Source organism: Mustela erminea, chromosome 11 (assembly GCF_009829155.1).
Source record: "Mustela erminea isolate mMusErm1 chromosome 11, mMusErm1.Pri, whole genome shotgun sequence".
Taxonomy (NCBI): domain Eukaryota; kingdom Metazoa; phylum Chordata; class Mammalia; order Carnivora; family Mustelidae; genus Mustela; species Mustela erminea.
Window position 1 is genome coordinate 50677793 of NC_045624.1, and position 27837 is coordinate 50705629.

At 35.2% G+C, this 27837-nt stretch overlaps 1 protein-coding gene across 4 annotated transcripts in view; it reads right to left on the minus strand.

Annotated features, from left to right (window-relative positions):
* MPP6 (membrane palmitoylated protein 6) overlaps positions 1-27837 on the minus strand; it is a 112085-nt gene that overhangs the window by 61293 nt on the left and 22955 nt on the right. For 2 of the 4 annotated variants that reach the window (XM_032304778.1, XM_032304780.1), the window contains exon 2: positions 6572-6693. In XM_032304778.1, coding sequence (XP_032160669.1) covers positions 6572-6688 — 117 coding nt within the window. In that variant the 5' untranslated portion in view covers positions 6689-6693. The remainder of the gene's footprint in view (positions 1-6571; positions 6694-27837) is intronic. The other 2 variants (XM_032304777.1, XM_032304779.1) reach the window with 1 other exon arrangement.

The following is a 27837-nucleotide window of genomic DNA, read 5'->3' on the forward strand; positions in this document are numbered from 1 at the left end:
TATTAATTACTTCTTTCTGCTTATTTTGAATTTAATTTGCTCTTTTTTTTTTTCTATTTTCTCAAGGTGCACACTTAGATGACTGATTTACATATTGTTCTTTTCTAATTACAGCATTTTCCTCCAAACATTGCTTTGACATATATTTTCATTTTCATTCAATTCAAAACATTTTTTGTTTGTGATTTCTTCTCCACCCTGTGGTTATTTAGAAGTATGTTGTTTAGTTTCCAGATACTTGGACATTTTTCAAATAACTCTCTTTTGAATTTTAGTTTAATCTCCTTTAGTTTCACAGGTCTGCTATAAAAAACTGGGGTGAATCTGCCCAATGTACTGTGTAGCATGAGGACTCTCAACTCAGTAGTGGGAATGCAAACTATTCTCCAGACTTTGTGATCCCTGGGAATTGTTTGGCCTACTCTGCTTTCCAGGGGATCTTCTCTAGAACTCCAGAGGCCTACTTCATACATATATAGGTCAGTGCTCAGCCAAGGATTTGACAGAGATCTCCAGAGCCCTTTCTGTGTTCAGCTTCCTTTTCCCCAATATTTTGCCACACAAATTCCAGTCACCTCCATCTCCTCAAATCCTGACCTCTATGAAGATTGCTGGCCTGTTTGTATTTTCATCCTTTACTGCAGCCTGAAAACTATCCTCAATTTCATATTGCTCACTTTGTTTCCTTTCTGTCAGGGATCAGATCTGGCTGCCTACTATCCCTGTCTAAAGATGGTTTCCCTTCCCATCCCATATTTTGCTGACTTGTGATGTTAATTCAAGACTATTTTTTCTTCCTTATAGCTTGGATGAACTTTATTCATTCTTGTAACTTTAGTTTACAATCTTGAAACCCTAGAGATTTCAGAATCAGGGATGCGTACCTAGAGATTTCAGTACGCATCCCTGATTCTTCATACACTATAAACCATTTCTTTTACCACTTCCTGAACAATGAATGGATCTTACAATTGTTTGATTCATTAAAATGCCCCAAGACATTGTTATTATTTTATTTTAAAAATTAATATTATATTTACCATTAGTATTCCCTTTGTCATTCTTTCTGCCAGAAAAATGTCCTTCTGCATTTCTTATAAAATAAATGGAGATTATTTTTCTCAGATTTGTCTAAAAGTAAAAACCTTTATTTTGCTTTCATTTCTGAAGGTACTTTTGCCAGAAAGGGAATTCAAGTTTGGCAGTGTTTTTCTTTCAAAACTTCAGTGATCTCAGTGCACTCTGCTTTGACATATATAGTTCCTGTTCTGTTGTTAACCATTAGTCTCATTGTTTCTCTTTAAAAGTATTCTTCACTGGTTACTTTACAAATATTCACTCGGTCTCTGATTTTCAGGAATTGGACTATATTGTTCCAAAGAATGTCTTTCTTTAGATTTTTCCTGTAGAAGGATTCACTGCTTCTTGGATCATCAGTTGATGCTGTTCATCAGTTTTGAAAATTCTTGGCTACTAGATCTTCAGCTATTTCTTCTGCCCCATTTACCCCTTCTCTCTTTCTGAAATACCAATTACATGTATATCAAACATTTTGAGAATGCCTTCTATTCCCTCTTCTGTTCTTTCCATACTTGCTACTGAGTTTCAGTTTGGATGCTTACTACTAGACTGTCTTTAAATCCATTGATCCCCTACTCTGCAATATTTAATCTCTTAACCCTATAAGATGAGCTTTTATTTCAGATATCATATTTTTGAGCCCCTGAATATCCATGATTGTTTTTTAAAGTATTACTAACATAAGGTGTTTCATTAATTGCAGGTGTACATTGATTTAACAAATCTACACAGTACTCAACGCTCACCGTGATAAGTACAGTCATCAACTGTCACCATACATTACTTAAATATCATTGACTATATTCCCTATGCTTTTAATCTCCAAGACCATATATTTTTTTACAACTGAAATTTGTACTTCTTAATCTCCCTTTTCCATTTCACACATCCCTTACCCATCACCCTTCCAGCAATCACCAGTTTGTTCTCTATATTTAAGAGTCTGGTTGTTTGCAGCACTTCTTAAAAAAGTCAAGATATGGAAGCAAACCATGTGTCCACTGATAGATAGATAAATGAATAAAGATGATGTGGTATACTGGGACTACACCAAAATAAAAACCTTTTGCAGTGAAGGAGACCCTCAACAAAATGACAAGGAAATCTGCTGAGTGGGAGAAGATATTTGCAAATGACATATAGTATAGGGGTTAATATAGAAAATATATAAAGAACTCTTACAACTCCACACAAAAAGACAAATAACCTGATTTTTAAAATGGGCAGAGGACTTGAACAGACATTTTTCCAAAGATGACATACAGATGGCCAACACACACATGAAAAGATGCTCAACCTCACTAATCATCAGGAAAATGCAAATCAAAATCATAAAGAGATATTATTACCTTACACCTATCAAAATGACTAGAAGCAAAAAGACAAGAAATAAGTGCTGGCAAGGATGTGGAGAAAAAAGAATCCTTTTGCACTGCTGGTGGGAATGCAACTGATGCAGCCACTGTGGAAAACAGTATGGAGGTCCCTCACAAAATTAACAGAAATAACCACATAATCTAGTAATTCCACTATTGGGTATTTACCTAAAGAAAACAAATGGCCAATTCAATAAGATATATGCACCTCTATGTTTATTCCAGCATTGTTTACAATAGCCAAGATATGGAAGCAGCACAAATGTCACTGAAGAAGATGTGGTATATACATACAATGGAATATCACTCAGTCATAAAAAAGGAGACCTTGCCATTTGCAAAACCTAGATGCACCTGGAGGGTATTATGCGAAGTGAAATAGACAAAGACAAATTCTGTAGGATTTCACTTCCAGGTAGAAGTGAAAACAAACAAAAAACAGAAACTGACCCATAAATATAGAGAACTGATGATTGCCAGAGGGGAAGTGGGGGAAGAATGGGCAAAACAGTTGAAGGGGAGTGGGAGATAGAGAATTCCAATTATGGAATAAGTCATGTGGACAAAAGGTACAGCATGAGAAAAGTCAATGATATTGAAATAGTGATATACGGTGACAGATGGTAGCTGCACTAGTGGTGAGCACAGCATAATGTATAGACTTGTCGAATCACTATGTTGTACACCTGAAACTAATGTAACATTGTGTGTCAAGTGTATTTCAAAAGAAAAATGTTTAAAAAAGATGATGGGGGGTGGGCACCAGGGTGGCTAAGTTCTTCAAGTTCCTGACTCTTGCTTTTGGCTCACAGGGTTGTAGGATGGAGCCATGCTTTGGGGCAGTGCAGAGTCAGCTTAAGATTCTTGCCCCTTCCCTCCCCCTTTGTTCTCCCAGCCCCCACCTTGCCCCTGCACTCTCTCTGAATAAATAAACAAATAAATAAAATCTTCAAAAAAAAAAAAAAAGATGATATGGTACATATGTATATATACACATACGTATATACACACATAACCAATGGAACACCTATATACATATACGTACATACACAATGGAATACATATATACATACACAATGGAATATTATTCAGCCATAAAAAAGAATGAGATCTTGCCATTTGCAAAACATGGATGGACCTAAGGAGTATTATGTTAAGTAAAGTAAGTCAGACAAAGACAAATGCCATATGATTTCACCTATATGTAGAATCTAAAAGAACAAATGACTACTTGATTGACTGTGATTCTAATTCTGATTCTACTTCCTAGTAAAATTTTATATCTTCATTTTCCTTTTTCTTCTCTTAAAATATAATACATTATTTAAAAATATTTGTTTATAAATTCTAATAAAAGGACCATCTATGGAACTGCTGTTATTTTTCCTCATGATTATTAGTTACATATTTCTGCCTCTCCATGTTACTAGCAACATATGCCTCTCTGTTTCCTCAGTAACTTAACCATTTTTCTCTACATATTGTACTGGGAATGTTAGCCTGCTGTGACTCAGTAGCTCTTTCTTGGAAGTAAAAGTCTTCTTTTCCTCCTGGGATTTCTTTTCTTTCATTGTGGGAATACTAAGCTATCACTGTTTCTATTTATTGAGAAACTGCCTGACCAATGGTAGATGCTATTAGTTGATTCTGTTCTTAATTTCATTTTTAAATAACATTTATTTATTTGAGAGAGAGAGAATGCATGAGTGGAAGGGGCAGAGGAAGGAGGAGAAAGAATCTCAAGAAGACTTGAGCTGAGCCATATGTGGGGCTTAATCTCACAACACTGAGATCATGACCTGAGTCAAAACCAAGTTGGACACTTAATTGACTGTGACACCCATGTGCCCCCTTAATTTCATTTTTATCATCAGAAGATTACACAAGCACCTGAGCTGCTCAAAAGTCATCCAGCCATTTCACCTGTTGAGAATGAACAAGATAATCCTCTATAATGCCAATATCAATAGCACAAAAGCCAGAATAAAAATAATTTTTACCCACAGAAATTCTTAGGAATATACAAGCACACAAAACCCATGCTATAGTAGAAAGAGCCAGAATTTGAAGAAAGAAAACCTGGTCTAAACCTCATCTCTGTCAATTTACTAGGACAATGACCTTAGACAAATAATTATTCTACTTTGATTTTCAATTCATTAAGCTGCTGTGATGACAAAACAATGTATTATAAAGACCTCTATGAATTATAAACACATTATAAAATGCCTTATTATCTAGTTTCTATATCTACAAAGATAATAAATTGAATAAACATGGGGAAGTGGATGTAAGAGATACTGACAACCAACATTATGATATCAAAAGAAGAGTCAAAAACTTTTTAAAAAGATTTTATTCCTTTATTTGACAGAGAGAGAGAGAGATCACTAGTAGGCAGAGAGGCAGGCAGAGAGAGAGCGTGGGGAACAGGCTCCCTGCTGAGTGGAAAGCCCGATGTGGGGCTTGATCTCAGGACCTTGAGATCATGACTTGAGCCGAAGGCAGAGACTTAACCCACTGAGCTACCCAGGTGCCCCTCAAGACCTACTTTAAAAGTACCACTTAGAGGGCGCCTGGGTGGCTCAGTGGGTTGGGCTGCTGCCTTCAGCTCAGGTCATGATCTCAGGGTCCTGGGATCGAGTCCCACATCGGGCTCTCTGCTCACCGGGGAGCCTGCTTCCTCCTCTCTCTCTCTGCCTGCCTCTCTGCCTACTTGTGATCTCTCTCTGTCAAATAAATAAATAAAATCTTAAAAAATAAAAATAAAAAAAAAATAAAAGTACCACTTAGAGCTAAGGGTGAGCTAGTTAATACAGGTGTAACGAGCCCTTACATATTTCAATAGACCCTGAAGCTTTTACTCTACCTTGACATGGTATGATAATTGGTTATTTATGATAAGAAGCTTGAATTTGAAAATTATTTATATCCTATATTATTACTATTAAGATAAAGGACTATCTAATAAACTTAGGAAAAACTGTAATCAAAAATGTCTAAAATTGGGGCACCTGGACGGCTCTGTTAGCTAAGCAGCTAACTCATGGTTTCAGCTGAGGTCATGATCTCAGGGTCTGTGCTCAGTAAGGGCTCTGTTGAAGATTCCCTCTCCCTCTCCTTCTGCCTCCCCTACTGCCCATGGCTTACACCCACGCTTTCTCTCAAATAAATAGATTTTTAAAAGATGACTAAAATCCAGTTGGTTGATACATATCTAGATTAGTTTTTACTTAGGAGCCAAGGGTTTTATATCATGTGATCTTAGGATGATTAAGTTTGTGAATAAAATGAAGAATCTGCATCACTGACTCACTTTTAGAAATGAAAAACTTTGCAAAAAGTATGATTTTTCACAAGTGAGAAGAAAAAGATGAATTGACTGTGGTTAAAAACAATTATGGGAGAGGGTGAAATCAACATACTGGGAGTGCAGAAAGCAAATGGAAAAACAAGATGACTACATGAAGGAAACGCCAGAGAGGACATGTGGCATGTTTCTGAAAACAAGAATCACTTGAAGGAATGCTGAAGAACGGGAGAACAGGGTGGTGAAGCAGTTAATACACTAAGCTTTAGTGATGTTTATAAAAACTAATACAGGAAATAGTACAAGTGAAATAAAACTGGACTAAGAATAGCAGTAAAAGTGTATTTACGGATGAGTTAAGGAGACTACGAGAGAGCTGATTACAGAAACAGACTTAATAAACCGAGGTTATTCAAGAGAATACAAGATTTCAGAAAGTAAGAGATATAGGAAATCAGGAACCAAAATGAAAAACAGGTACACAGTCTAATATAAAAGAAGAAAATCAGTATTTTGCAGTTCCTGAAATGGAGATAGTACCAGGATCTTTTTCATAAGTCCTGTTATGACTGTTCAGTTACAATTTCCCTAGAATTTAAATGTTAGGCTAAAACTAAGAGTTATTTTATCTTGTATTTAAAGTCAACACAAGAAAGGCTAAAGTGGTCTAATTTTCATGTGCATGAGTGTTATTATTTGCTAACTAAGCTGAAGGCATATCAAGTTCTGAAATAGTAATTTGAAAAGACCTCTGTAAAGACAATTTTAAAAATTATTTAGTAAGTTTATGAATAAACCACTATACCTTAGCAAGTGATTTTACAATAGGATTCTCCATAATCCCCTTGAGAAAAATTAGGTCTATTTCTTCTGCTCCTGTAGATGAGGGCAGCTCCGTAAGGTTATCCAACACTTGCTGCATTGCTGCTGAGATAAAAGCAATAAAAAAATAATAATGATAAAAAACCCCAAACCCTTAAATTCCAAGCCATTATGAAATACAATATAAAATTATAAAATATTTGATATATTTAAAATAATTCAAATAAAAAGACATTAACAAAACTCTTTTGAAAAGTCATGTTTTAAAATAAATCTTTTTTTTTAAAAGATTTTATTTATTTATTTGACAGACAGAGATCACACGAAGGCAGAAAGGGAGAGAGAGAGAAAGGAGGAAGCAGGCTCTCCACTGAGCAGAGAGCCCAATGCGGGGCTCAATCCCAGGACCCTGAGATCATGACCTGAGCTGAAGGCAGAGGCTTTAACCCATTGAGCCACCCAGGTGCCCCGAAAAGTCATGTTTTAAAAAACAATTGTTAAATGGTTAAGTTTCAAACTGAATTCCCGTGAATTAGGAGGACACATTTTTATACACAATTTGGGCTTTATCAGACTACCTTATACATACTTACAACTTAACACTTGCTTTATATTTTTGTAAATTTAAAGCACTACTCAAGAAGAAATACAAAATTTTAATAGACCTATAAAAAAGTAAAGAGAATGAATTAGTAATCAACAAACTTTCCACAAGCCCAGAACCAGATGGTTTCACTGGTAAATTCTATCAAACTTTAAAGAGGAATTAAAACCAGTACTTCACAAACTCTTAAAAAAAAAAAAGAGGAGGGAACACTTTCCAATTATTCTATGAGACCCTGATACTAAACCCACAAGAAGGTATCAAAAGAAAATTATAGCCAATATCCTTTATAAATACAGATGCAAAATCTTTAATGAAGTACTGAAAAAACTGAATCCAGTCACAGATGACAAGGGTTGTACACAATGACCAAGTACAGCTTACCTCAGAAATACAAGAATGAAAATCAACCCGTGTACGATACTGTATTAATAGAACATAAAACCAAAACAACTACATGGTATCTCAATGGGAACAGAAAAAGCATTCAACAGAATTAAACTCTTTTCATGATAAAAACATTCAACAAACTAAGAATGGAAGGGAAATTTCCTAAACTTGGTGAAAGGTATCTATGAAGAATCTATAACCAGTATCATATTTAATGGTAAAAGACTAGACACCTTTCCACAAGATCAGGAACAAGGCAAGGATGTCTACTCTTGCCACTTCTACTCAACATCATAGTGGAGATTCTAAACAAGGGAGTGATGCAAGAAATAAAAGCACTGGAAAGGAGTAAGTAAAACTATCTCATTTTGCAAATGACATGACCTTGTATATAGAAAATCCTAAAAATACAAAAAAAATTTTTTAGAATAAATGAGTTCAGAAAGGTTGCAGGATACAAGATGAAAATACAAAAATCAAACATATTTCTAAACACTAGCAATGAATAATCTGAAAGTGAAATTTATGAAAACATTCTTTTAAAAACAGCATCAAAAACAAATAATTAGGAATAAATGCAACAAAAGAAGGGTAAGATTTGTACACTGAAACTATAAAAATCATCGAAAGAATTAAAGAGGACTAAAATAAATAGAAAGCGGGGCACCTGGGTGGCTCAGTGGGTTAAGCCTCTGCCTTCAGCTCAAGTCATATCAAGGTCCTGGGATCAAGCCCCACATCAGGCTCTCTGCTCAGTGGGGAGCCTGCTTCCCCCACTCTCTCTGCCTGCCTCTGCCTTCTTGTGATCTCTGTCAAATAAAGGAATAAAATCTTAAAAAAAAAAGAAAGAAAGAAAGAAAGAAAAAGATATCCTACCTTCATGGATTGGAAGACTTACTATTGTTAACAGGGCAACACTCCCCAAATTGATCTACAAATTTAATGTAATCCCTGTCAAAATCTCCACTGCCCTCTCCCCCTTTTTTGCAGAAATTGAGAAGCTGATGTTAAAATTCATATGGAAAAATGCAGTGGACCCAGAATAGGCAAAAGATCTTCAAAGAGAAAAAAGAAGACTCACACTTTATTTCAAACCTGACTAAAAAGCTTCAGTAATCAAGACTGTGGTACCAGCATACACAGAGACATAAATCTTAAGAGTCCAGGGCCATGTGGTTGGCTCAGTCGGTTAAGCATCTGACTCTTGTTTTCAGCTCAGGTCATGATCTCATCATCATAGGATTGAGCCCCACATCAAGCTCCACACTCAGCAGGAAGTCTGCTTGAAGAGTCTCTCCCTCTGCCCCTCCCGACTCAAATAAATCTTAAAAATAAAAAACAAAAAACAACTTACAGACCAGAAATAAATCTATATATTTAAGATCAACTGACTTTCAACAAGGGTGGCAAGACAATTCAACAGAGCAAAGAATAGTCTTCAACAAATGGAACTGGGTCAACAGAATATGAATATGAATATGCAAGAGAGTGAAGCTAGACTCCTACTGCATTCAATATCATAATCTTAGTATTATTCAGATTGATTTTATTAGTTTTGTCTCTTCTTGATGTTTCTTTGGCATAAGTCTCTTAAAATTGCAGTTTTTAATATGTTTTAATTTTTATTAAAATAAAACATAAGCATTGTTAAAAGTCAGACTGTACTCACTAACTGGCTTATAACAAAATATAGTAGTTCTCTGCTCCATACTGTCCTCCTCCCTCCCAAATTACACGAGTCTGTAGAAGTAACTACTTTGAATTTGTTAGTTTCATTTAATAACATCAGTATTTCTGTATAATATGCTAATATTGCTTCTTTTTCTTTTACCCATTTTAGACAGTATCTATTTTCTGATAGAATACTTGAGGGTTAAGCTTTTAACTTCCTCTATCTCCAGAAGGGCAATTTCTAATAAAGTCACCATATGGGAATCCTACACATTTTTTTCCCCAAATGTTCCAACAAACTTTTCACATTTCTGTAATTTTTCCAAATGCTCAAGAATTTTTTCCAACACTCTATCAGACCTATTATCCCCTGACTTCAACTCCTAAACTCCAGTCCAAAGTATTCTTGTCTTGTACTTTAATCTGGACAGGTCATCTCTAGATCTCCTATTCACTCTGTGTAAAATGAGTGACAATTCTGAGAGATGTGAATGGAAGAAAAATGTGCTCTTAAAACAAGGAGAAGGAAAATCTATACGGGGCTAAAATGAAGAAAGGAAACCTAGGAAATAAAGTATACAAACAAAGCCTATTTCATACTTTTGTTTGGGGCCCAATGTGTACCTTTCAGTAGGTAGAGAACAACAGAATCAATAATCTTTTTATTTTGTAACTAGTTAGCTCTACTTCTCATGATGACTTTTTTCTTTCCTTTGATGTTCTATATCTATATATTTTTTTTAACTTTTAACTTTCGTTATGAAAAATTCCAAACATTTCTAAAAGGGAGACAAAATAATATAATGAACCCAATAACTATCAGCTCTAACAACTAGCAACTCATGGCAAATCTTGTTTCATACCCCTATATATTCTCTATCCTACGTAACTTTGAAGCAAATCCCAGATACATTTCAGCATTTATGTCTAAAATATCAGGGCTCTTTTTAAGCAATATAACCAAAATACTGTTAGCACACCTAACAAAATAACAATAATGTAATATCACCAAATTGTTATACTGAAAATCTTTTTAAAATGCACCTTCTAAATATATATTGGTTCTTGAGGTACTGAAATTTTTATATTGGTGCTTAATGAAGTGGGAAGAAAAGTGGTAGAGGTTGTAAAATATACCCTTGGTTATTCTAAAGATCTTCATAAGTTCTTGATTCTTGATTATATGAAATTTAATTAAACACTGGTAAGTCTGCCAAATATTCCATGTTCTGGAAATGGGATCTTGAATATTACAAAGTTGCCATGCATTCCCAAACTAATTGGTACATTTAATGGAGTTCTAATCAAAATACAATAGAACCTTCCACATGTTTTCAGGCCAGGTCTGGCTTGTTCTTCCCCCATTAAGGAAATGTCCAGGGAGTTCCAAGAAACCTGGGCAGGGAGGCAGGGGAGCAGGTAAAACCAGTGCAGTTCTGCACAGGTCAGGTAGGTTACGCATCTGGAAGTAAGTAGCTGTCCAAGGGCAACGCTGTGCTGGTGAATGTCCACAGCAATCTGGTATATCCACTGCTATTTAGTTTAAGGAAAAAGCAAATTATGTGTTTTACAAGGAAATCTTCAATGGATCCTCATGTCCCTTTGGGCCCCATGCCCCCAAGACTTCAAAGAGCACACTGATACTTAAGTATTCAAGTTTTAGGATATACCATAAAACTCCCAGCCCCTTGGGGATGGTGATGCAAAGCTGCCAAAGCTGAAAATCAGAATAGTTACAACTGTCTTTCTAGGATGAAAGTTCTGGATGTCATCGATGCCCCTGAGATCCCATTTCCAGCTGAGGATGGCATCCCTGTTTCTTTATGTGCAAGAATTTCCACCCCTAGTTGCTAGATCTTGAGTCACTAGTACTCCTTTCAAGGGGTACTCAAAGTTTTCACTATGCCCGATCCCTTCTGGATAGCTGAGATGGCCCAGTATGAGAGAGGAGTCTATAGCCAGACAGAGTATTGTTCCTAACAGGAGGTCCTGACCAAGTTGGCCACTATGGCCAACGCACAGAGTGGGAGCTCTCAGCAACAACAGTCAGCTGGAGACCTAAAGCAATCTCCTAAAGTCTCCCTAACAACCATCAGGTAATATACCCCGCACTCCAGTTAGAAGAGTAAGCATGCCAAGCACCTCTATGAAGAGTTTTAAGGACACTGTAACAAACTGTGGAGTACGCTATGATGGCGTTGAAGGACTCTCGCTGAAGACTGAGCTAGACAGACTGCAGTGCACTTGCCAGGCAGATCCAGAATGGCCCTGCCAAAGCCTTATTGAGTCCAAAGCTTCTAGTGCTTCTGCCTAAAGGATCATTCCCCAGCCCTTTCTCATGGGCAGTTTTAGATTATTCACTAAGACTTTGTTTCCCACTGATAGCAACTTTTTTCTGTTGTTGAATTCAGATGTTATTTCTAACATTCCTGTCAAAGCATCCTTAAAAATATTTGCTTTTCACTGGGTGTGGTGCATAAACAATGAATGCTGGAACACTGAAAAGAAATAAAATGAAAAAAAGAGAGTGTAGAGATTACCTAAAAATAATAAAATCTTTAAAAAAAAATTCTAGCAAGACTTCAAGAGCTACTTCACATTTTTAAAAAAGACACAGAAAAAAAAAAGAAAATACAGAAAAGACTGAAAATATTTCAACTTCTATGCAGATTTCAAAACTCAATAAAAAAAGAAAATTGCATTTTAAACTCACTTATGAACATATAGGCAAACATCTTAAACAACACATTAGCAAATTGAATTTAACAAGGCCTTGAAAAACAACAATGGCTATAACATAGAGGACATGAGGAGATGGAGAGGAGAAGGGAGTTGGGGGAAACTGGAGGGAGAGATGAACCGCGAGAGACTGTGGACTCTAAAAAACAATCTGAAGGCTTTGGAGGGGCAGGGAGTGGGAGGTTGGGTGACCCTGGTAGTGGGTTCTATGGAGGGTACATACTGCATGGAGCACTGGGTGTGGTTCATAAACAATGAATTCTGGAACACTGAAAAGAAATTTTAAAAATAAATAAAAATTTTTAAAAATTAAAAAAAACAACAATGGCCAAGCAAAGTTTAACCTAGTTATACAAAAATGATTTGACATTAAGAAATATATAATGTAATTTAGTAATTATCATAGTAAGAAAAAAAACCCTATCATCTCAATGCTTCGAATACAGTACAAATAAATTTCAAAACTCTATCCTAATAGAAAAATCATACCATAGTAAGAATAGAAGGAGGAAAACAAAGTCATTTGATAACAGAATCTATATGAAACATCATACTTAATAAAGAAAAGGCAAAAAAGCTTTACCATTAAAGTCAGGGACAAGACCAGAACACCCACTAAGACCACTACTTTTCAAAAGTATATTGAAAGGTGTTTTTTTTTTTTTTTTTTAAAGATTGATTTCTTTATTGGGAGGGGGCAGAAGGGGGTGAGAGAGAGAGAGAGAATGAATCCCCAGCGGACTCCCCACCAAGTACAGAGCCCAATATGGGGATCAATCTCATGACCCTGAGATCATGACCTGAGCCGAAATTAAGAGTCAGACGCTTAACTGACTAAGCCACCCAGGTGCCCCTATACTAAAAATTTTGATCAAACGTTTAAAAAATCCACATATGAATGTTAAAATAATAAAGAAATAAATAAAGCCACTGATGATAACTATCTACTTGGCAAAGTCACAAGGAATCAAATGAAAAATTATTTAAATTAGTTAAAAGAGTTTTGGCTAAGTGACTAGACATAAGAGCAGTAAACAAACAAATAAAAAAAAATCCCTTTCCTAATAATAGTTATAACCAATTAGAAAACATCATTGCTGGGAGAAAAATAAAAAAGATATCCCATTCACAATAGCAACAAGATCAAGCAAAACAAGTAAACAAGTAAAATTTAATGCTAAAATAAAAATGTTCATTCAGATAGGTATGAGAAAAATTATAAAATATAATAAAGAACATTTAAAATAAATAAATGAAGAGACTATGTTCTGGGATAGGAAGACTCAATGCTATAAAAATATCAATTTTCTCCCAATTATTCTTTTAAAAAATGAATAAATTCTGGGGCGCCTGGGTGGCTCAGTGGGTTAAAAGCCTTTGCCTTCAGCTCAGGTCATGATCCCAGGGTCCTGGGATCGAGCCCCGCATCGGGCTCTCTGCTCAGCGGGGAGCCTGCTTCCCTCTCTCTCTCTGCCTGCTTCTCTGCCTACTTGTGATCTCTGTCAAATAGATGAATAAAATCTTTAAAAAAAAAAAAGAATAAATTCTAATAGAAACCCCAACAGAATTTCTTGTAAACCTATTCCAAAATTTACTTGAAAGAGAAAATGGGTAAAACTAGCCAGTAACTTTGCATATGCACACACACACACACACACACACATACACACACACAAATATAAAGGAAGTACCTGTGTTATCAAGTAGAAAAACAGTGTAATTTAAAATAGTGCAGTATTGGCATTGCAATAGTCACATCTTGAAAGATGTGGAGCTAACCATATCTTTCAGCTAACCACTGGAGCTAACCAGTATTTAATATATGTTAAAAGGTGATATTTTATATCAGTGTGGGTAGGATTCAGTTAAATATGGTAGAATGACTACATGAGCTTATATTCTATCCCTTCAGAACCTCTATAAAACAGCAGCATAGTATTAGTAAAGGTACACTCCCACAAAAATAAAGAGAAAAAAATGGACAAAATATATAGCAAAAATATTTGGAACAGTGGGAAAAGAAACTAACTTAGAGCAAAAGTAGATTCTACCTGCTAAATATTTGGGGAATCTAACTATTTCATTCCAACCCACCCTCATGAGTCTTAGCCATCATCATTTCTTTCCCAAGCTACCACAATAGTCTCATGAATGTGTGTATGTAAGTAATTGAAATGTAGATTTTATGGCCCATAAGTTATTTTAATACAACGCTAGATTCAATCTGCACCACCGTTTCCAGCTTTAGTTACATCAATCTAATTCCCTGTCCTGATGCAAAGTCCTCCCTCCACTTACCAGCACATATGCACAACCACTTTTGTGTACCTAATTCATATCATCCTTTAGAAGCAGAATTTCTATGCCCCAATTAGGATAAATTCTCCTAATATATATTTCCATAGTATTCTATACATTACAACTCTGATAAACCTATAATTATTTTGGTATTTGTTTAATCTACAATTCTTTTCTAAACTCTAAGTCTGATAAGCATAGAAATTAAATCTGTCTTGCTCAAAACTATATTCCCAGCAACCATCCTACATTCTGGTACATGCTAAATTCTTCATAATACAGTTTCAGTCACAAAAATGTAGTATTTTTCTCTAACTAAAATCAAGAACAGTTTTAAATTATATATTGTTATTTATAAACAAAACATCTGTGCAATACTTGGAATTAGCAAAATGCGGTGTAGTTTACAAAGCAGTAATCCTAAAGCTACCAACTTTCCATAAATTATATAATAAGCCATAAAGATAGAAGTGTTTTCTTTCATTGCTTAGTCTATTAAAGTGGCTTTTTCAGTAATTCTTCATATAAATATATTTCTAACTTTCTATAATTCAGTACATAAGGCAAATATAATAAAATAAATGGTATTTACCCACCAAAATTGTTCCAAGATCTCTTTAGAATTGTTTTATGTAAGCATTTCTGCCTGGTTTTAGAACTCTAACTAATTACATGAGTTATTCTTAATAAATCAGGCCTTAAGCCTATTTTAATATACAAAATCCTTTGTAACCACATTTGGTGATATATTCATTCCCATTTGACTCAACCATTGAAAATATGATAGGTAAGTTAACTTTTCATAAGATGTTAAAATTTATTTCTGTTGCTATATTTTGTAGATAAAATAACAATTATTTCACCAGAACCAAGCTAGATAATTTGTAGAATTCCTTTAATGAAAAATGAAACCTCCTTCTATGTGCTTTTGGGAATATTTAAGCATAATTTTAAAGGAAGTACTTAGAAGTCATTTGGACTACTTCTAATGTGGCTGCAATAGAGCAGCAAAATTTTTAAAAAATATATTTCCAAGAAATGATCAAAAAAAAATCTACTGAAATTCAAATCAAGTCAGGTTTAAGTTTAAATTGTGACACAACTCTTTTCACACAACGGATTTAACCATAACAGCAGAGTTCGTGTGAACCATTAATGGTAAGTCAGTAATACTCATTTTCCATAAAATGACAATATACTGTCAACATCCGAGCTCTCACACTAGTATCTTGAAAATCTAATTTAGTATAGTTATACTGAATCAAAGAATCAAATCTGAATGTGCTCAGCCTATTTAATCAACATTTGCTGAGGGCTTATAGGCTAGGCATGATGTTACCTGCTGAGGAGACTAGAGAAATATTCTTCAAAAAGTCAAACCAGTAGACCAAAATGTGTAAACATGTATATAAAGCCTGATGATGGTAAGAACACTATGAAGGAACTGCAGTTAGGTGATACAGCATAGTGTTTAAGAGCCTGGACTTAACCATTTAACTAGCCCTAAAAAGCTGAGTAAATGACTTAACATTCCCAAGTCAGTTTCTTTCACTTTTTTTTTTTTAAAGATTTTATTTATTTGGCAGAGAGAGATAGAGTGTGCAAAGCAGGGGGAGCAACAGGCAGAAAGAGAGGGAGCCTGATGTGGGGCTCGATCCCACGGTCCTGGGATCATGACCTAAGTCTAAGTAGAGTCACTTAACAAACTGAGCCACCCAGGCGCCCCAGTTTCTTTCACCTGTTAAGTGGAAAAGGACAATAGTATACAAGGTAGCTGCTGCTAAATAATATATAGAAAACTCCTAGAACAATACCTCCTGGTGCATTATTAACATTGAGGGAGTACAGAAAAGGAGTACAATATTAACTCTTTCTTTGATGGTGGTGACAGGATGATAACATGGGAAACTATATAGATGTCAGTGGAAGCATCTTCGTGGAAATGACCAAAGTGATTGACCCTATTCAAAATCCTGAATTCATCATCAATATTTAAAGTCTCAAAATAAAATACGGAATTGTATTTCCCAAAGCATTCCTAGAGAAATTTCTAAGGTGGGAGTCAAGAAAAGTGCAGACATAGTGGAGGGGCAGCCATTCAGAGCTAAGTAAGGAACCCTATATACAGGAGCATTCTTTTTAGCCTAAGTACCACACATTTCTTTGCAGAGACAGTGGTGGGTATTCTGCTTGGGAAGGATTCCTAACACAGATGTTGGGCCTGAACAAAGAAGCACAGAGGCCAAGGTAAATCTGTTTCTTATTGATGGACCCTGAGGAAGGGGTGGAGGAAAAGCTACATTACAGAAGGGAATACACTAACAAACAGTACTTCTCAAACAGGAAACTATTAGCATTTGGGGAACAAAGATTTCTTTAGGTACCTAGAGAATAATAAAAAGTTCCTGGCAATTAAAAATACTGTCAAATTTAGGAGCCTGGATGGCTCATTCGGTTAAGTGACTGGCTCATTGGTTTCGGCTCACGTCATGATCTCTGGGTCCTGAGACTTAGCCCGCCGTCGGGCCCCATGCTCAGTACAGGGCCTGCTTGTCCCTCTCCCTCTGCTCCTCCCCCTGTTCTGTCTCCATCTCTCTGTCTCTCATAAATAAGAAATCCTTAAAAAAAAAAAAGTCAAATTTAGAAAAACAGTAACCTAAAAGATAAGACTGATAAGGTCAAAACTGCAATCCAGAAAAATCAAGTCAAGTTAAACTCCTAAATGCAGAACAAAGATGAAAACATGGAAAACAAAAGAGAAAAACACATAAGCAAGTCTAATGGTGCCTATCAGGAGTTTCATAAGACAAGATCAGAGAAAAGGATGAAGAGGAAATAGCTGTCAAATAGAAAAAAATGTCCCTGAGTTTAAATGACAATCAAAACTTCAGAATGAAAGGCTTTCCAAGTACAAAACAGACTGAATGAAAAAACCCCAGATCTGGAAACATCTAAGTGAAATTTCAAAATGCCAAGGATAAAAGGCGGGGGTGGGGGGGGGTAAGTGGATATTTCCAGAAAGAAGAGTTATGTAAAAGGAACAATAATCAGACTTGTATGCCATTACTGGTAATACTGAATACCAAAAGATAACAGAGTAAAAATGTCAAAGTTTTGATGAGAAATAAGTTTAAAAAATTACATTATTTTTTAGAAGCCATTATACATTCACACACTTTTATACATACAAATGTGTGTGTGTGCATACACATATGTGGTAAAAGAAGTTTAATTATGTTTCCAGATTTTAGGGATTTTTTGTTTGCTTATTTTTAACCAAATTCTACTTTCAATATGGGGCCTGAACTTATGATTCCAAGATCAATAGTAGCATGCTCTACCGAATGAGCCAGCCAGGTGCCCAAAAGAAAGTTTAACTACTGAAATATTTAATAAACACACAAAAAAACAATCTCCTCCTGCAAAGAGATTTCTTTCTATCCCTCCAGACAAAATATATGCTTGTATTTAAATATAAACTTTTTTATTTATACGAATGTGATTGTTTTATTAACATCTTAGTGTTCTTTCCATACGGAGGTTACTCTCTTCAGTGTATCCAGTACCTCAAGAAAAGTATCAAAATTTAGTCTGTCCTCTACTAAAAGATATGCAGGTTGCTTCCATTTTTTTTTTTTAATTTTTAAGATTTTTATTTATTTGAGAGAGAGAGAGGGAGAGGGAGAAGCAGACTCTCTGCTAAGCAGAGAGCCTGATGTGGGACTTGATCTCAGGACCACAAGATCATGACCTGAGCTGAAGGCAGGCGCCTAACCTACTGAACCATCCAGACATCCCCATTTTTTGCAGTTAAAATCAATGTTACAATCAGCATCTAAATATACACACACATAAATATACATTAATATATGTATATTAATATATGTACCATATAATATGTACCATTAATATATGTACCATAAATGAATAAATACAAAGAGTAGATTGCTAGGTCAGAAAATACATGATTTTTCAATTCAGATACTGTGAAACTGTTTTTTAAACAGGTTGTATCAATTACATTTCCATTAAGAGATCCTCATTTCAGTATTTGTTATATTAATAATGAACTGCCTTATAAAAACATATCAATATAAATGCTGACAACACGTGTAGCAAAAGGAGTGCCTGTAAAAGAATTAAATTCTGAATTCTAATCTCACTTTTCTCCAACATGGCATCAAAAAAAAAAAAATCTATGTCTTTATTTCCTTATCTGTAAAATATAAATAACATCGATCCAACTCATAAGGCTATACAACAAAATTAAAGGACTCACCTACTAAAAACATGTAAATGCTAAATATTGTTTTAGTTAATATTCTGCAACTCAATCTCTTCATCTATCATTGTGACTATTGCTAATTATTCAAAGTATCAATGAAAAACAAATCACAGTAACAGCAATTTCAATATAATTTTCCCACCTTAAAATAATGTTTTTAAAAAAATTAAAATAGTTGAGAGCTTTTTCCTAATTTTATCATTTTAACTGCCACTCTGCATCTTGTCATCTTCTGTTAACTCTAATTCAGAAAGGAAAGTGACCTACCATTTGTAATGAACTTGTCAATATTCCTGCTATAAATCAAGTGTCTTACAAGATCAGCTAGTATAACTTTCTGGCATTCTTAGAAACAATTTTTTTCTCCAAATTTTTATTAAATTCCAGTTAGTTAACATGCAGTGTAATATTGGTTTCTGGTGTACAACGCAGTGATTCATCACCTCCATATAACATCCAGTGCTCACCATAAGTGCACTCCTTAATCCCCATCACCTATTTCACCCACCCTCTGCTTACCTCCTCAGCTCCGGTAACCATGAGTTTGTTCTCTATAGTTGAGTCTATTCCTTGGTTTGCCTCCTTGCCCCACCCCTATGGCATTGGTATTTGTCTTTCTCTCACTGACTTACTTCACTTAGCATAATTCTCTCCAGTTCCATCCATTTTATTGCTAAAAACAATTTCCTATTACGTGTAATGCTTTAAGAAAGAAGACCCCTCCAAAAAACAAAAACAAAAACAAAAACAAAAAAGATAGCATCTGAAGAATATTTCACTAAAGAATTCTGAACTGATACCTCCCTTCCCCACCACCATGCTTAAATCTGTTTTACTTCCTTCTGGCCTTTATGGTTTTACTGATGAGAAATTCACATTCACTTAAACAGTTCCTCTATTAGTGCTTTTGGCTTTCAGTGTTTTGTTTTGTTTTCTTTTCTTTTAACTTGTTTTCAGCAGTTCAATTATAATGTGACTAGGCATGGATTTCATTGGGCTTATCCTGTTTTGAGATTTGCTGAACCCCTTGAATGTATATGTTTATAACTTTCACCAAATTTGGGAAGTTTTCAGTGACGATTCAAATATTTTTTTCTGCACAGTATTCTTTTTTGCTGGGTGTCTAATAAAACAAAGTATGCCAGACTTTCTGGTATTATCCCATAGGTTCCTGAAGCTCTGATCATTGTTTTATTCAACTTTCTCTCTGTTGTTCAGTCTGGATAAACTTCTGTTGGTCTCTAAGTTCATGGATTCTTTGTTATCTCCATTCTGCTATTGTACTTGTCCAATGAGTTTTTTGTTACTGTATTTTTCAGTTCAAATTTTCTATTTGGTTTTTCTTTTTCTATTTCTTTACTGAGACAATCTACCTTTCCACTCATTTCAAGAGAGCTCACCCTTACCTGCTGTGGTGTATTTATAATGGCTGCTTTAAATCTTTCTCAGATTATTCCCACATCTGTGTCATCTCAGTGTTGTGTCTGTTGACTGTCTCTGGCCACGTGAGCTGACGTTTTCCTGGTTCCCTAAGTGCTAAGTAATCTTAGAATGTATACTTTATATTTTTAATAGTATATTTTGACAATGTCTTGTCGAAATCTTCTGGAGAGTGTTGATATTTCTGTGGTAGCAAGCAATTTACTCAGTTGACTTCAGATCTTAAATTCTGATTCTCTGAAGTTCTACTGCCATTTTAGTTTAGTCTTTCATGCTTAAATTCACAAAAAAGGATGCAGATAAGTTTTCATTTCTCTCCGGTAAATACCTAGGAGTGAGATTGCTAGTTCACATGATAAGTATACATTTAACTTTATGAGAAACTACTAAACTGTTCAAGACTTTTACAATGTTATTTTGATCTGTCCCACATTATGTACTACCTACCAGTCAGTCTGGGACTTTGGTGGTGGTCAATCAGCATTTCAGTGCCTAACATCAGTGTATACTCTTATGGTCACACACACACACACACACACACACACAGTTCAAGGGTGAGTCCAGGAGTGCACAAACGACTTTAAGGAGTTTCTTCAGGTCTACTCCCTCTCTATAAATTTGTCCAGTACTTCTGTTTTCTGTGATGCTCTTTATCAATGCTCTGGCCAGAGATCAGGGGCTCTATTTAAGCCATTCTCCCATATACTTCCTACAATGACAACTTTTCAATGGAAGAGGAAGGTTTCCTCCCCTGGAGTTAGAGTCCTCTTGGCTGCTGCAACTGCTTCAACACTATTGCCAAAGGATTTGCTGGGAGCTGGGGTGCAAGACAACTCAGAATAAGACAAAGAAGAAAGAAGATTTCTGCACTCTGAGTATCTTATTCTTTAAACCAGAAGCAGAAGGTTTCTGAAGTTCTCGCTGCACATTCTGATGCCAACTTCTGGGTTTAGGGATATAGTTGGTAGGAGATACCAAGGGGAAAAAAGAGTAAACTCACCTCTGATTCAGTGGTATTTAAATTTTTGGTTGTCTTCTCCAACCTGCCTGCTACTATTGACTTTTTAGTCTACAAATAGCTATTCCTGTATTCAGGCCAATTTTTATAGCTGCATTCACAGGGAGAGAGGGTGTAGCATGTTTACGCCTTCTTCCTGGAACCCTTTGTAAACAAGTTCTATTTTCCACCAAATTTGGGGTGGTTTGGTGCCATCATTTCTTCAAATATTTTTTCTGTCTCTTTTTCTCCTTCGTATCTTTCTGGGAACTTGCATTACATGTATGTTGAAATGCTGGACATTGTCCCAAAGGTCTCTGAGGCTCTGTTTACTTTTTTAACATTTTTTTTCTCTCCCTTCTTTGGACTGAATATCTTTTATTCATCTTCACATTTTCTCTGCCACCTCCAATCTGCTGTTGAGGCTATCCAATGAATTTATTTTAATTACTGTACTTTTCAAATACAAATTTCTATTTGGTTCTTCTTTTTTAATTTGTTCTTTATTGGGATTCTTTATTTGTTGAGTATATAGTCTTTTAATTCTCTTAACATATTTAAAAGCCAATTTGACGTTTTTGTTAAATCCAACTTCACGTTCAGAGTCCATTGCCATTGACTGTTTTTCCTGATTATAGGTCATACTTCTCTGGCTTTTTTCTTTCGTCCCTTTCTTTTTCCATGTCCTTCAGTTTCTGCCTGAAAACTGAATCTTTAATGTATTATAGTAACTGTGCATTCATTTTATTTTTCAGAATCATTGGGTCTTTTTAGTAACTCATCTGGGTTTAAACCACAGAATATGTTTCCCTCTATGGTTTGCAGTTGGGAGGTATATGTTTAGTTTTTTTAATTCTTATTTTTATATTTTAGATTGGTTTTCTAGGAGTTGTGCCTATGTCTATATAGCTAAATGGTTAGTCACTAACTTGGGCAAAAGTTAGGTTCAAACATTTCAAGCCTGTAAGATTTTCACCACTGCCAGTTGGTTTGTGTATAGAGTGGGGAACAGATTCAAACTTATAGCCAGTTCTCTACTCTCCCTTGCTTTGAACTTTTTGCCAGGCTCCCTCAGGTCTCCCCTCCGCGTACATAGTTTCCCAGGCAACCAAAGCTGTGTGGAGTGCTTGTCTTATCCCATCTGTGGCTCTCTCCTTTCTAGGATTTCCCTATGAAACTTCTACTTGTCCTACTGCTCACCACAAACCAGGTTCCACAACCTTAAGCCAGCAAGGAAGCAGGTCTTCTCTATTTCTACCACTTTTCACCAGCAAAGCCATAGGTTTTTCTGTCCATTCTCCATTCCCTGAATTATAACACTGCTTAATTCTGTCAGCAAAGCTGCTGGTTTTCTGTTAGTGCCAACCTGAAACTTAATAGTTCTCACCGACTGAGGGGGCACAGGGATACTGGGATGGTGTCTGGGAAGAGCCCAGGCATGAAGGCTTCAAACTCACACTGTTCTCACCCCAAGCCCTAACAGCTGTGCAATATCAATTTTTTAACTGACTTTGGTCAATTTCCAGTACGCTTAAATGGCTGTTTTTGATGACTTTGTCCAGTTTTATATTTATTTTTTGCAGAGGGGAACTGCCAGCCTCTTCATACCACGATTACCAGAATTCAAGTAATGTCTTTTATTAACAGATTTTCAATGTTTTAACTATACCAAACCTTCACCGTCACAACTTATTATCAAGTGAAAAAGATCATAATTAGTAATGTTACCTCTACTGAGGCATTTTTTTAGGATTTTCTTTGGGACATCATTCGAAAACATAAGGAAACAGAAACAACCTTTAATGCTCCTTAGGAGAGGAATGGCTAAAAACCTGCCGGAAGAATAACCTGACAGTTAAAAGAACATGGTTTTACACACTAACATGAAAATGCTCTCCAAAACAAATTTTTCTGTAGGATAAAAAACAAGTGTTTATTTATAGAAACCAAGCACACAAAACTGTACATTTTCCATAGGTATAAATGTTAGTATACAGGAATAAGTCTAAAAAAGATATAAAACAAAGTATAACAGGTATCACCCCTGGGGAAGGAGCAGAGATTGAAACAAGGGTTAGTCTTGGCTCTATTTGGTAACTGTTACAAAATTAATATACTTATGTATACCTGTGTAACAAAACAGTAACTTAACAAATGGGTTGTTCTAGCTATGAATTGCATATTTGTAAAGTCATTATCATGAGGGTTCTTAGAGCTTTTTATACAGACCCATAAGGATTAAAGAAAACCATTTTACCTAATAAAATTAAATACTATTATCTACAAGATTTTATTGGGCAAAAATGCTTAGCCTCATTTCTCAAGTCATGAATTTGCTAAAGATCATCTCCTTAGAGAGGATACTTCATCCCTTAACTATCCTGTGCTTCATATATTAGTTTGTACTTCTCATCATGGACTTCTTCCCTAGTAAGCCATTTCAGCTATGTCATACTAAATAATACCTTTAATAACTTTAACAGGCACGCTTTAAGTTACAAGGCTTCTTTAATGCCTACAGTTAAGAATTACAGTAAATGAAACTTATTAACAATCACTCTTAATTCTTTAAATTTCATCTTACAAATCAGATTTTTTTTCTCCAAATATTTTCACCCTAATCACAACCTTTATAGATTTCAAAAGAGAAAACAGAACCTTCAAGACAGTGTGATTATAAGTGAAAACAACTTAACCTTCCACTTTAAGCCACACACACATCATAGTTCCCACATGCAGCTCCAGGGTATTTGGTTTGAGATTACTAAGAATTAAATTCTATATTGATTCTTGATAAATATTTATCAAGCCAGAGGACTTTTCTTACTCACCTATAATATTATATTACTCTCACAATTATGAAATGATAAAACATTTTATATTAATACTTTATGACTTAGGAATAATTTCTTACTATTGTTGCTTTAAGGAGCTCTTTTATAAAAGGTCTCTTAGACTCTTCTGCTAATATAAACACCCACCTACACTTGCTAATTCAACCAAAAGTCATCAAGTGGTACTGGTGGTAGAAGTCTTAATAACTGGTATTCTTTATAACTCTACCACCACTGAATTTTGCCTGAATACCACCATAGATATACCCACTACCTCATTTCCACTTCATTTTTAGGTCAGTAGTCCATTGCCTCCCACCTACATTAGTCAATTCAATATCCACCTTTGCATTTTCCCTTAGTGAATTCAGTCATTACTTGAGTTCGAATAGTAACCACCTTATGTGTCAATTATTACCTTTTCCTACATCGTCTATCCCATTTTAGTCTTAAAAAATGCTGAACACTGGATGGGATAGGTATTTTTCCATTTTATAGATGAAAAAAGAGTCCCAAAACTTTAAGAGAAATGCTAGAGGGGGTCAATAGGAGAAAAAGAAATTAAGAGTTCGTTTCAACTGACTGGCCCCAAACCATCCTCAACTTTCTCAGCTGTAATCACAGATTATAAATAGCACTTCCCATGCATAATCCCTCTAATAAAGCAACCTCAATATCTCCCCCAAACAAAAAGAAGGATAATGTCCAAGACACTGGAAAGATAGCAAGTCAGGACATTTTGCAAGAAACTGCCCACAAGCATAGGGATATCATGAGCTCAGTTCTATCACTAAGAGTTTGCATTTCAACAAGTGGCAGGTATGAAGAAAAATCATGAAACAATCTACTTTGGAGAAAGCACCAGGCATGAGAAAATACAGTTTCTAGTTCTAGTCTTACCACGATGCAGTATGACTTTGTTATGATTTTAGCCTTGAAAAAGTAGACACAAATTTCCACAGGCCAACATTAGCTATCTCTCATCATTCCTACATCTGGACATACTAATGGAATCAGAAATACCCTGGAGAGACTTGAAAGCAGTTGCAAAGTTTGGTACAACAAAAGAAAATGAATTGCCAGTAATAAGGTGCTCAGGGGCAGCTGGTGTTTGAAATAAATGCTTGCAAGAATAGTAGATGACCGAAATAAAATTTAAGATTAATGGTCAGAAATGGTCATTAAAAACCATTTGCAGTCAGGAGGGTCCAGAGATGTTGGATGCTATGATTAACACTGGCTACAGAGAAGCTCAATATGCAAAAAGAGCTTCATGTTTTTAGTTTTTCACTCTCAACAATGAGCTAATAACCTTATTATCAATACTATATGCTGAGAAAAGCCTAGAGCATGAAAGATACAGATCAGAATAAACAATCGAACAGGTAAAATCTACTTGGAATAATGAAACTAGTCAGGATAAAGAAAACCAAACATCATTAACATTCTCAAAGAAATAAAAAAATATTGTATTTGTGAAATCAGAATAAGATTGCTCTAGGACAGGAACATCCACAGGAAACAAAAGAGCTCTTAGAAAATAAATATACAAAAGTAGAAATAAAAAATTCAATAGAAATCATAGAAGATAAGTTTGGGGAAATACCAAAAAAGTAGAAAAGCACGGAGGCAGGAAAAATAGAAAGGAATTACAAGACCTGATAGAGGACATCTAAGCAAGAAGTTATATAAAGGAGGAAAATGTTAATAAAATGCTCATTCTTATTGCTTTTGATTCTGGAAAATATTAAGTTCCTAGACTAAATGGTACATGGAGCACCCTGGGAAATCAAGAACGAGAGGCTTACTGCACAACACATCACTGAGATTTTACAAAGCTAGGGACAAAGGAAAAAAAAAAACCACACACACACATACATGTCAAGAACCAGAAATCAGTGCTTTTGAACTTTTCAATAATGACATCTAAAGACAGAAGATGATGAAATGATCCATTTAAAAAATTTCCATCCTAATATTCTTTACCCTGCCGTAAGTAACAATCAAGTGTGAGGGTAATTAAAAATTATTTTCAGACTTGCTTATAAGGTTTCACAAAATTAACCTACTACAAACACTTTTTCTCAGATTAAAAAAAAGAAGAAGAAAATAAGAAAAAGAAAAAGATGTGCTATTCTCTAAGCATGAAACAAAGTGGCAAAATAGAAAAAGGAAAGACATGAAATACAGGAACTACAGGAACTAGAAGACCCAAACCAGGAGAAAGGCAAAGATGATTCTCAGGAAGATGATGACAAGTGTGTATCGGGTATGGAGAGTAATGAGTCCCTAGTCAATAGGTCACAAGCCTCCACAAGTGACATCTTCAAAAAAAAAAAAAGAAATTGATCAATTTGAATTAATATACTGAAAAGTGATTTAGAAAACTGGAAGAGATTTGGGGACTGAATTATTGATAATTGTTATACATAGAGAACTAAGCAAATAATTATGAACTCCAAGAAAATAAAAATACAAGAAAGGAGAAAGGTAACTATAGTTTACTAATGGATCAATTAACACATACTGATCTAATCAAAATTACTAATATAATTATGTTGGAAGAATTGAGGGATCAGAAGTGTATATGAGGCATATATTGAGAGAGTGGGAGCAGGGTGGAAAAAGAGTTAAATGTTCATCTTCCATAATGTTTAAAACTGACAAATCAAGAATCAGCAACACAAGTATGACATTTACTGAGACAGCTAAAAAGTTCCAAGTAGTAGCTTCTGGGGAGCAAGAAATAGAAAAGAAAATTGGGGAGCACTGTTGGCCTTTCATCTATATATGCTCTAACAATTTCAGTTTTTAAAAAGTACAATAAAATACAACCCCCGTGTATAAATAGTAATGTCTATTTAAATGCAGAAAAATCTAGAGAATTATAACCATTCTTTTAGAGCTAAAAACAAATAGCACTTTTTCTTTGAAGGTGAAAGCTTGGGGAACACCACGTTGTCCTTGGATGATATGCTTCATTAAATTCTTCTTTGTATACATTATGACATGAAATGCATTTGAGGGAAATATTCCACTAAAATATATCAATAACATAAATAAAATCAATATTTAAAAGCCTACAAAGAATATTTTCAATTTTCAAAAGATATATTTTCTACATTCATGAGTGTACAGATTTAACTTAAACAAAAAAAAACTTTTTAGTCAATCTCATTTTAACTCATCATTAAACTGCTTCTACTTAGTGCCATGTTTATCTAGTATCAACCAAATCATTTTCCTTAACTCGTACCTATCAATTCCACTCTAACAAGAAACTGGAACTTAAAAACTAATGACCTGTACTCAAATGCACTCCAGATTATAATAATGTTATGCCAAGGTGACAGAGATATCTTTATGCAAATATATTTATTTTTTATTTTTTTTTAAAGATTTTTTTTTTATTTATTTGTCAGAGAGAGAGAGAGCATGAACACAGGCAGACAGAATGGCAGGCAGAGGCAGAGGGAGAAGCAGACTCCCTGCCGAGCAAGGAGCCCGATGTGGGACTCGATCCCAGGACGCTGGGATCATGACCTGAGCCGAAGGCAGCTGCTTAACCAACTGAGCCACCCAGGCGTCCCAATTTATGCAAATATATTTTATAAGCTACTAGAATTAGCTATTTATTTGGAATATTTTATCGCCTCAGCACTCAGGCTTTGTCCATTTCTACTTATACCAGCCTTTAAAGCACTGAGCAAAACATTATGTAAAAGTAAGTACAAGGCACTGCATTAAAAATAAGCATAAAAATCTATTTTTGGTGGTGAAAAAGAAGTGGGAAGTATTCTCAAAGGTATAATGTCACTCAGTCATTCCCTCTGGGCAGGAATGCTCAAGTGAAAAGACAGGGGGATACAGGATTCCCCACATAAGGAGTCCTTGTCACGGGAATGTCAAAACAGTCCAAATATTAGAAGACTTTGATTTTATATGTCCAGATGAAAACCCTGCATAGAATAGTCTTACTAATTATTTAATA